Genomic DNA, 11,540 nt, shown 5'->3' with positions numbered 1-11,540 from the left:
TGAGCTTGACTAAACAGCTTTCATAGCACATTAAAAATTAAGATTGTATCATTGAGCAGTCTTGTTTGCCATGAACCATCAACCATTTCTAATTTTTCTTTGTTATTCTGTGACCTTCAAAGAACTTCCTTAGTTCCCAAGGCATGTGGAACAGCAGTTATGTATCATTTGACTTGACTGCTTTACCTAGTCTTTTAAAGATATTTTCTACAAAAATGCCAGTTAACATTGCACAAAAATGTCTGTTTAAATCTCATCACTGTGCCAGGAATGTCTTTTATTTTTCATGTTAACCTTGGTAGTTAATTTTGAATTGTCCATCTGTCCATTCAAAACACATATATAAACATGTACTGTGTATATAGCACTGGGCTTAGCTCTGGGGCTGCAAAACTGACCAGACATCTCCACTGTCCTTTTTAGAGTCTACATTGCAGTTGAGGAAAGAAAATGTATAGGAATACAAATAAATAAGTTACAGATTGTGTTAAGCAAAGAGGGAACTAAACAGGGTCTTCTTAGAGAAAATAGCTGGGTTGGGACTTCTTTAAATGCAGTAATAGGAGAAGAATTCTCTGAAGTGACGTTTCAGCTGAGATGAGAAGTATGGAAAAGAAGCACAGAAGGTGTAGGGCTGACAGAATTGTATTGTAGGTATAGGGGAAGGAGATTTGAGAATTGAGCGTGTGAAAAGGTATGTGGTTTGTGGCAAAGGGCCAATATCACCAGTGCTTTTTGAGACAGAGAGGGAGAATCAGGTATGGTCTTAGAAGCCCTGCTAATGGATTTTGTTTACATTCACGGTGCAATGAAAAACCATTGAATGATTTAAGCAGGGCAGTAAAATTAATTAAATTTTTAAAAGGCGACTTTGAATTCTCTGTACAAACAAATTGTAGAAAGAACATTGAAAGCAGCAAAACAATTAAGAGTGTATTGAATTGGTAGACAAGCGATGCTGGTGATTAAGACAAGAATGATAGCAGTGGAAACAGAGGGATGGTTCTCACAAAATTCATGTGTTGAAGCCCTAATTACCTCCTCACATATGGCGTGTGACTTCCCAGCCTCTAGAACTTTAACTTCCCAGCCTCTTGAAACTGTGAGAAATAGATTTCTGTTGTTTAAGCCTCCCAAGATTTTGTTGTGGTTGCCCAGGTGATGAAATAAATAAATCAATGATATGTTCTAGTTTTGTTTATTTATTTTGCTTTCCTTATGTATTTATTGGTTTGACTATCTGGGTGAATGATGATACCATATACTGTCAATTTAAAAAAAAAAAAACAAAACACACACCAGAAGAAAATAAGACCTGGCTGACAGAACAGGGGTGAATCAACAAACCCAGTTTGAACATTTCTGTTTGTATATTTCTGGGACAGACAATAGGAGGTATCAAGCAGATGTGGGATACACAAGTCTGGATCCCAGAAAAGAGATCTGAGTTGAGATGTAAATGTTGAGATTGTCGGGATGCAGGTTCTATGTAAAGTAATAGGAACAAATGATACCACCCATGAAATGTTTAAAGAAAGAGGAAGGCCAACATTTAAATACAAGTTTAAAGTAATAATGGATAAATGTATAATAAAAGAAAAATTTGGAGACTCCAAGGAAAGATTAAATAAGATAATGAATTCAACAAATTCAACAAGAGATGTTTGTTATTTTGACCAGAGGAATTGTGGGTAGCTACAGAAACAAACATCATTTTTTACAATAGATTTTTAAAAAATGAAAATTGAGGAAGGGAAAGAACATGTATCACTAAAACATATTTTTCCCGTATTAGTGATACATGCTTTTTAGGAACCAGGCACAATTTCTCTCTGTTTCCACTGCTACCATCCTTATCCTAATCCCCAGCATCTCATCTGTCTATTCAGTGGCATCTTAATTGTCTTACTTCTTTCACTGTTGTTTCCTACCGGTTGTTTAAGAAGAAATATGCTAAAATTTTATAATTCATAAATTTACCATGACAAAAATATACAATATGTATTATATCTAAAATATAAAATATATGATATGTATTTTATATTGTTTAATGGTAAAAGGAAACAGATATCTAGGATATAGATATTGAACAAGTGATTTTTTTGTGTTTTATAAATTTTTAAGCTATTTGAAAGATAGATGACCTTAAAAGGTATTATGCAAAGATACACATAATCTAGTAATGAGAAACATGATTAATATATCAGGAGAAAAGTAAGGAGAATGACTAAATTAGTGGCATCCTTTAAAACGATACAAGGGATAAAATGGGGGCTGAAAAAGAAGTATTGATTTGACTTCAATAGGATAAAGATTAACTGCCTCCATTTTAACAGGAAGGAAGAATGGAAAAATGTGTATAATTACAAGAAGGTTCATTTATTTCATGAAGCTAGAAAGATGAGTGAGTTATCAATCAATGAAATACTTTAAGAATGAGCTTCCCTGTCTTTTAAGGGGGATGAAGGTTTCTATTCTTCTCTTATATTCATCCATAGCTCAGTGTTTGTTGGACCTATTTTTCTGCTAGCATTATACTGTTTAAAAAATTATAAAATAAGAAAGAATAGATTTATATGAAATGTACAAATCATTATTATTATAACTTATTATTTATCATTTTTTATCTTCTAATAAAAAAGTGAATGTCTCTTACTGCTACCCAAGTCCAATAGCAGCTCTCTTATAAGCTGAATGTTACCTGAAGGGTCAGGTGGAAAGTTATTTTTCTTTTCTCTTTTTTTTTGAGGCAGAGTTTCACTCTTGCCACTCAGGCTGGAGTGCAATGGTGTAGTCTTGGCTCACTGCAACCTCTGCCTCCCAGGTTAAAGCAATTCTCATGCCTCAGCTTCTAAAGTAGGTGGGACTACAGGCATGTGCCACCACATCTAGCTAATTTTTGTATTTTTAGTAGAGATGGGGTTTCACCCTGTTTGCCAGGCTGGTCTTGAACTCCTGACCTCAGGTGATCCTCATGCCTCAGCCTCCCAAAGTGCTGGGATTACAGGTGAGAGCCACTGCACCTGGCTGGAAATGGCCAGAAAGATATTTTTCTTTCAAAAATAGTAACTCTACTTAAATTAGATGTATCAAATGAAAACAATGTTACAATATAAAACCATGTCTTCCAAATTTTGTATAGCATTAACTATGACTTCTATTTATTGTGACAAGAACATCTGTAGCATATAGTTAATACGTGTATATATAAAATTGTATGTATAGCATTGTATGTATACACACACACACACACATATATAAACAATATGGCTATAAAATGTAATTTCATAGAAATAAGGTTTTGTTTTGTTTTGTTTTTTGTTTTGTTTTTTTTTGAGTCTCGTTCTGTCGCCAGGCACTAGGCTGGAGTGCAGTGGTGTGATCTTAACTCACTGCAATCTCCACCTCCTGGGTTCAAGCAATCCTCCTGCCTCAGCCTCCCAAGTAGCTGGGACTACAGATGCATGCCACCACAGCCAGCTAATTTTTGTATTTTTCAGTAGAGACAGAGTTTCACCATGTTGGCCAGGATGGTCTCAATCTTTTGGCCTCATGATCCACCCGCCTCAGCCTCCCAAAGTGCTGGGATTACAGGCATGAGCCACTGTGCCCAGCCAGAAATAAGTATTTTATGGATACTTTACATAATACTTAGCCTTAAATACACAGTGAATCTAGGATACTAAGAAATATAAGGTATATTTTCTAAGAATTTATAAAGGAGTGATAAGGAAGTGAATAATTACAGTCAGTTCTTCAATAAAAGCATACTTAAAATACAAAAGGTACACATTACTAAATCTCCCCGAGAGCTTTCTAGAAGAAATGATCTCGGTGAAGATGAGCTTTGAAGGTTATGTGGACAGTGAGCACCTATAAAGGCATCCTAGCACATAATAAGTCCAAAGGCTTAAGATGCGAGGCATATGAACAGCTTAGAATGAATGGTCATTTATAATTCCAGATGGGTGGAGAATAATTGATTTTTCTTCAAATCAAATTGGTTTTTGACCACAGTATCTAACATGTAAAAATTTATTAATAGCAGAGTTGGATATCAAATCTACTAACTAGCAATTGGGTTAACTATTAAAAACTAGAAATTAGGTACTGTAATAAAGAGACACAAATTAATTATATCTTACCTACATAATTCCAATGCTACAGATATTTAAATATATCAAGATCTTTCAAATTAGCATCCTTTGCCAAAAGTTTAGTATACTAGTTCTAAATTTTGCATCAGCATTTTGCTTGAAACATTTAAGATCTGAAGATTTGGCCTAAGCTTCAGTGGCTTATTCTCATACAATATTATTGCATTATTTACAGTGATTGTTCCTTTTCTCAGATTTGGCAATGTGGAGGCTCCTTGGAGATTGTTACTTGTTCCCATGTTGGTCATGTTTTTCGGAAGGCAACTCCATACACTTTTCCTGGTGGCACTGGTCATGTCATCAACAAGAACAACAGGAGATTGGCAGAAGTTTGGATGGATGAATTTAAAGATTTCTTCTACATCATATCCCCAGGTACAGAATTCTGACATTTTTAATTTCTCTACAGGAGAAAATAATGTTGAAACATACTGAATATGTGTTTCATTATTGCTGTTATTGTACTATTTAAATTTTATTTACCATACTATTATAGAAAATTGTATATGAGAAAGCTGTACTATGAAGTTTTGATGTAAAATAAGAACTATATTTCAAATCCCTAAATACTATCTTTTCTCAACCCAAGTATTATAATAGAAAAATGGGGCAAGCAGTACAGAGAGATCTAACTTAAGTCATAATTATTAACTCAAATTAAGCATATTTTTAAAAAATATCAGTAGGGGAAGGTTAAATGATTTCATACAGAAACAAGATAGAAAATTATGCAGATATTCAAATTTATATTTCTAAAGAATAACATAGTAAATTATTCATTAATAAATATAAGTGGAAAATAATGTAAGACTAAAATCTTTTCATACTTTAGTTACAGAGAAGTATATATACTGAAGTAGAAGTAAACACAGGCTATCAGTGGGTGGTAGGATTATGAATAATTTAATTTTTTACATGTATTTTCTAAATTCCCTCAATATTCGTACTTTACTTATTTTTAAAATTAAGAGTTAGAAGCAAATGCTTGTTCCTTGGTGCCAGAAAGAAGAACTGGAGCAAAGTCAAAGAATTTACTCAGCAAGGCAATATTACTTTCTGCAGAAATGATGCTTCTTGGAAGCTGATTGTCACAAGAGCACCATGAACAAAGAAAAGCACAGGTTTTTATCTCTGATACATTGGGTCCTTACTGCTGTGTCCTATCTCCATTGGCGGGAGCTGGACAACACAATCTAGACTGATCCCCATTGGCTAAAAACTTAAAACTTTCTTAAATAGGCAAACTTGTGTGATGGAGAACAAATAAAGGAAGGGGTTTGTTTGTGGGAAACTAGGAAGATAATCATGTTTCCAAATAAGGAAGAGGCATAGGCAGTAAGCCAGGAAATGTGTGGGCATGTTCAGACATGTCTGAGCAGCTATAGGAAAGAACAAATAACTTGGTTAAGGTACAAGGAAATAGAATGTACTTATTCCCTTACTATCTTTAACAGCTACATAGGGCTTAACAAATAATTATTAGCAAAAAGCAAAGAAGCTTGAAGGAAATTTGTTTTTAAAATAAACCATTATTTCTAACACTTATTTACTCTTTAACAAAAAGGCAAACTTTGAAGAGGAACTTTTTACTTTTCCCAAAAATCATCAAAAAGGAAAAAAAATGAGAAAATCCTATTACTGGGTAGTGGGATTGTTAGTAAATTCTTTATGATTTTCTAGATTTCTGCAATAGCCATATTACTTTTTTAAAAAAAGCCAAAGCATTTAAAAAGGGAGAAAAATAAGAATACAAAAAGATTCAGTTTTTATATAGGCCTTATGGTCATCAGTGACATTATTGTCATTATTATGTAACCCATAAGGACAATAACAAAAATCCAAGCCTACATCCTCTTTCTGTAATTAGCTGGCTTAGAAAAGCCTATCTAGATTATAATTGGCATGCTCTGATTTTTGAAGGTATATTTAAGTGTCAATGAAAAGAGTCAAACTCTGCAAAGTATTTAGAGCTTTATTCTGAACCAAATTTGAATAAACCTACCCCAAGGCACATCCTCTAGAGTTCCAGAGAACACATGACCAAGATGGTTTGGTTATAGGTTAATGTTACACATTTTAGGGAGACATAAAACACATCAGTAAATGCATGTGAGGGGTATATTTGTTTGGTCAAGTTATTATCTAAAGACCCAAAATCAATAGAAAAGAGTGACTGGGTTAAGATAGGAGGTTGTGGAGATCAAGGTTCTTATTACTTAGATCAAGTATCATAGGTGATCACCTTAGAGGCAATAGTTGGCAAGTGTTTCTTATTCAAACCTGTAAAAGGTAGTAAACTCTCAGTTTATCTCCTCAGGTTTGGTAGGGCGTGGAAGGGGAAAGGTCTAGAAGCAGATTCTCCTCCACAAAAGATGTCTTTGTAGGGCCATTTCAAGTTATGGCAAAGAAATGTACTTTGGGGTTCCTTCTTTATCTGTTATTTATACCACGATCAGATTGATGATAAAGTGGCTACATTGTCTGGAGTAAATACTGGGGGTTCATCCTCTCATGCCAAGAAAATTTAGGACAGGGACACACATGAGGAGTTTAGGAGCAGAAAATTTAGGACAGGGACACACATAAGGAGTTTACTAGGCAAAAGAAAGAAAGGAGGACAGCTCTCTCTCTCACTAGAGAGAGGTCTTCTGAAAGGGAAAGATCACCGAAGTGGATGCGTGAATTTTTTTTTTTTTTTTTTTTCTTTTGAGATGGAGTCTTGCTCTGTTACTCAGCCCAGGCTGGAGTGCAGTGGCACAATCTCGGCTCACTGCAACCTCCACCTCCTGGGTTCAAGTGATTCTCCCGCCTCAGACTCCTGAGTAGCTGGCATTACAGGCATGCGCCACCGTGCCTAGCTAATTTTTGTATTTTTAGTGGAGATGGGGTTTCACCATGTTGGCAAGGTTGGTCTCAAACTCCTGACCTCATGATCAGCCTGCCTCAGCCTCCCAAAATGCTGGGATTACAGGCATGAGCCACTGCACCTGGCCTGGACGCATGGGATTTTTTAGGCAGACTTGAGGTGGCTGATTTACTAGGGCCTGCAGAATCGTTAAATTAAGTGTGCCCTTTACATAGGGTGCAAGAAGGTGGCCACCCCACCCTCATCTTATGCATATAGACTTTCCACCCCACACTGGTGCCATCTTGTCTGCTCCTTACTGTACATGCGGCTGACAAAGAGAGAAGGAAAGATGGCATTGCTGTTTGGAACATGATTGGCTGAACTGCTGGCATCTGTGTCTGCAGTTCAATTTTACAGGCTGCTCTTTGTTAGGAAATGATTTTGGGGCTGCTTTATATTAAAAAGGAAAACTTTACTGGGGACTCCCATATCCTCTCTGCCAAGGTAATTTCATCTTAACTCCTGTATCAAAAACTAACCCACATGACATAGCATTAAATAAAACCTATCTAATGAGATTGTATTTGCTTTAGGGCATGATGGGAATTTGGAAAAGAGAGGAAAAGGTCCAAGTTTACAAGTTTAGTCCTCATAAGGAAAGTCAAACTTTTTTTTTTTTTTTTTTTTTTTTTTTTTTTTTTTTTTTGAGACAGAGTCTCACTTTGTTGCCCAGGCTAGAGTACAATGGCGCTATCTGGACTCACTGCCACCTCAATCTCCCAGGTTCAAGTGATTCTCCTGCCTCAGCCTCACCAGTAGCTGGGATTACAAGCACCTGACACCATGCCCAGCTAATTTTTCTATTTTTTTAATAGAGACAGGGTTTCACCATGTTGGCCAGGCTGGTAATGAACTCCTGACCACCAGTGGTCCGCACTCACCAGCCTCCCAAAGTGCTGGGATTACAGGCTTGATCCACCGTGCCCAGTCAAACTGTTTTTATGTAAAAGTACCAAGAAGAGAAGGAGCAGCAGGAGCAGTATGAAGTTTCTTAATAATATCCAGCATTGCTATATAGAGAAGACAAATGACGGTATTGTATGTGTAAGTATGTGATTAGAAGGAGTTTTTCACATGTTCTGAAGCCTCTGTTTAAAAAAAAAAAAAAAAAAAAAAAAAAAAAAACTATTGCTAGGAACACTATTTTATGCATAGATGTATTTCTCTTTACAGTAAAAATCTAGTCCAGATGTTCAGAGCTGAATTCAGCAAGAGCGTGTAATATTCACAGCAAGGCAGTGACATTTATATAACCTTTCCATTTTCTTTTGGTGATACTTTTTGAATTCAAATCATTACTTGTAGAAATATGTAAGTTCAAATATGAATAAAGGAGTAATGGAGAAAAAAGTGTATTATGTGCAATTACATGCAATGTACATTTGGGAATATGAGTAATTGAGAATAATTGTAATCTCATGTATATTTGTCCATGATGAATATTGGTGAAAAGTAATGTGCTAGTCTTTTGTATAATTTTCCACTGAATGAAAAAGGCAGATAAATGATGGAACCATTTCTCAAACTATAATGAAATGACTAACTTTAGAAAGTAAAGGGTGGGGAAAAAATGCTTGCTATCTGGAAATAATGATTATGTGGCACAATAGGGACTGTTTGTATATCCTGGAAAGTGTAGTTTTTACATTGCAGTAAATATTATTTGGGTTATTGTTCATATAAAATGGACTTATTTAAATCTAGAAAAGTAGTTTTGGAAGCAGAACAAAGACTGTTGAGGAATATGTTGAAGATACCTAAGAACTTCCTAAAGGCCGTTTATGTTTACATGTGTCTCAGAGACAGACAGTATAGCTAAGCAATCATGGAATCTGCCTGCAATAGCGTTGGCAGAGGGAGGAACCCCCAAACCTGAAACACAAAACAATCAATTGCTTCTCCCTGGAAAAGGAAGAATGGATGCAGGCTGGAAACTAGTGCTGGATGTCTAAAAACAATTTGAGCCCTGGGAAGATTTTAGATTATCCAAAAACGGGTAAAACAGATTGTATCTAGGAAGTCAGAAATCTATTATTTTTATAACAATTTCAGCCACTGTTAATTTAGGCTAAAATAGTGCTGATTATTTTAATTTAAAAATCAAAATCATGCTTTTTAGGCCGGGCATGGTGGTTCATGCCTGTAATTCCAGCACTTTGGGATCACAAGGTGGATCACGAGGTCAAGAGATCAAGACCATCCTGGTCAACATGGTGAAACCCCATCTCCACTAAAAATATAAAAAGTCAGCTGGGCATGGTAACACATGCCTGTAATCCCAGCTACTCAGGAGGCTGAGGCAGGAGAATTGCCTGAACCCAGGAGGCGGAGGTTGCGGTGAGCTGAGATCGTGCCATTGCACTCCAGCCTGGGTAACAAGAATGCAACTCCATTTCGGGGGAAAAAAAAAAAAAAAAAAAAAAAAAATCATGCTTTTTTTTGCTATCCTCGAATTTTTGTTTTCTATTTTTCATCACTTTGGATAATGGGCGAGTGTGTAAAGACAGAATCTGGTGTGTGTACTAGAGAAGGAGGGGTGGGAGCTACATGCATTTACATCCATAGTTCAAACTATATCCTTCACTGTCGTCCACACGCGCACACATGCACATGTGTATTTATGAAAAACTGTAAAGAGTTTGTTATGCAGTTTCTCAAACTTCAGTCTTTTGAATTCTGACAGTAACTTTCTTACTTCCAATACACTCTATACAATACTGCTTGCCTACTTTATTGGTTGGCTTCAGGAATGCTTCAGCTCTGTATCCGTTTTGAACTATCTGGGCTCCTTCTCTCTTGTATTTCCTGAAGTTTGATAAAATGGGGAAGCCATCATCACTTTTTACCATAATGTTTTAATTTTTATTACTTGTCTCTATATCCAATGGGGTTCAGAAACAACTATTTGTAGTGCTTAGCAACTTTCCTGACATTTTGTTAAAAAAAAAATTATTGAATAACTAGAAGAATGAAAGAATGAATAATTTTTAAAAGGGAACCACCTTTGCTTCTTTCTTTCTGCTGAAATATCCATGGTTTATATCAGGGAAACTCTTCACAAGAATTGAGACAAATAAGCCTTTATCCCACCTCTCTGATCCAGCCCTGGATAAGGACCCACTGTTTAAAGAGAGGTGAAGGGTCTTCTTCATATATCTCTTATATCATTCTGTAACCACACAACAAGTTCTCCTTGCCCACTGCCCAGGCAGAGCTGATTTATCAAGAGAGGGGGATTGCAATAGAGAGTTTAAGTCACATAAAGCTGGCTGTATAGGAGATCAGAGTTTCACTATTACACAAATCAGTCTCCCAAAAAATTCAGGAATCAAGATTTTTAAGGATAATTTGGTGGATAGGTGGGGTCAAGAAATGAGGAGTGCCAATTGGTCTGAGAAGAAATCATAGGGAATCAAAGTGGGTTTTCCTTGCAGTCTTGTTACTGGGTGAGATCACAGAACTGGTTGAGCCAGATTACCCATCTGAGTGGCATCAGCTGGTGCATCAAAAGGCAGGGTCTGCAAAATATCTGCAGCATTGATCTTAGGTTTTACATCACAACACTGATGTATCCAGGAGCAATTTGGGGACGCTTAGAATATTGTGGCCTCTGGCTGCATAACTCCTAAATCATAATTTTTAATATTGCGGCTAATGTGTTAGTCCTACAAAGGCAGGCTAGCCTGCAGGCAAGAAGGTGCTTTGTTTCAGAAAGGGCTGTTATTTTTGTTTCAACATTACACTAAGTACTTTCCCAAAATTAGTTTGGCCTGGGCCCAGGAATGAACAAGGACAGTTTGGAGGTTAGAAGCAAGATGGAGTTGGTTAGGTCAGATCTCTTTCACTGTTTTAATTTTTGCAAAGGCAGTTTCAATTCCTCTGAGTTTTCCATAGGAAAAGAAAATTCCATTGGTTTACATATGTGCTTAGGATTTTATGATTTCACCATAATCACAAGTGCACACTGTAATATAATCTTACCCTCCAGGGCTAATACAAAAGTCTAACAGGTGCAATTAAAGCAGACAAAATTGTCTAACAGAGCAGCATAATACACAAGCCCACAGACTAAAATACGGTTACTTTTATACATCTTGGTTTTTATATTTCTTATGACTCCCAATTAATTTAAAGTTGAAAATGAGATGTATAAATAGCTACATATGTGAATACCTTTATCTGACTTTTTATCCCCACAATATTTACTATATATCCTAACAAACTTGGCCTTTACCCATTAGCCACTTGGTAATGTTGACAAAGTTGGCAGGGTCTACTTATGTCTTCTAAATAGGTATGTAAATAAGGAGTAGACATACTTTGAAATCACGCTGAATAATAGATTTTTTTTTTTTTTTTTTTTTTGGAGACAGAGTATTGCTCCATCGCAAGGCACCAGGCTGGAGTGCAGTGGCGCAGTCTCCGCTGACTACAACCTTCACCTCTCAGGTTTAAGCAATTTTCCTGCCTCAGCC

General features: G+C 36.2%; 1 protein-coding gene across 8 annotated transcripts in view; it reads left to right on the top strand.

Annotated features, from left to right (window-relative positions):
• GALNT13 (polypeptide N-acetylgalactosaminyltransferase 13) overlaps positions 1 to 11,540 on the top strand; it is a 606,606-nt gene that overhangs the window by 435,083 nt on the left and 159,983 nt on the right. For all 8 annotated transcript variants that reach the window (XM_074399672.1, XM_074399674.1, XM_039469839.2 and 5 more), the window contains one exon: positions 4,352 to 4,532. In XM_074399672.1, the coding sequence (XP_074255773.1) occupies positions 4,352 to 4,532 (181 nt within the window). The remainder of the gene's footprint in view (positions 1 to 4,351; positions 4,533 to 11,540) is intronic.

Source organism: Saimiri boliviensis, chromosome 5 (genome assembly GCF_048565385.1).
Source record: "Saimiri boliviensis isolate mSaiBol1 chromosome 5, mSaiBol1.pri, whole genome shotgun sequence".
Classification (NCBI taxonomy): Eukaryota; Metazoa; Chordata; class Mammalia; order Primates; family Cebidae; genus Saimiri; species Saimiri boliviensis.
Note: the sequence above shows the minus strand (reverse complement) of the source record. Positions and strands in the feature narration are given on the sequence as shown.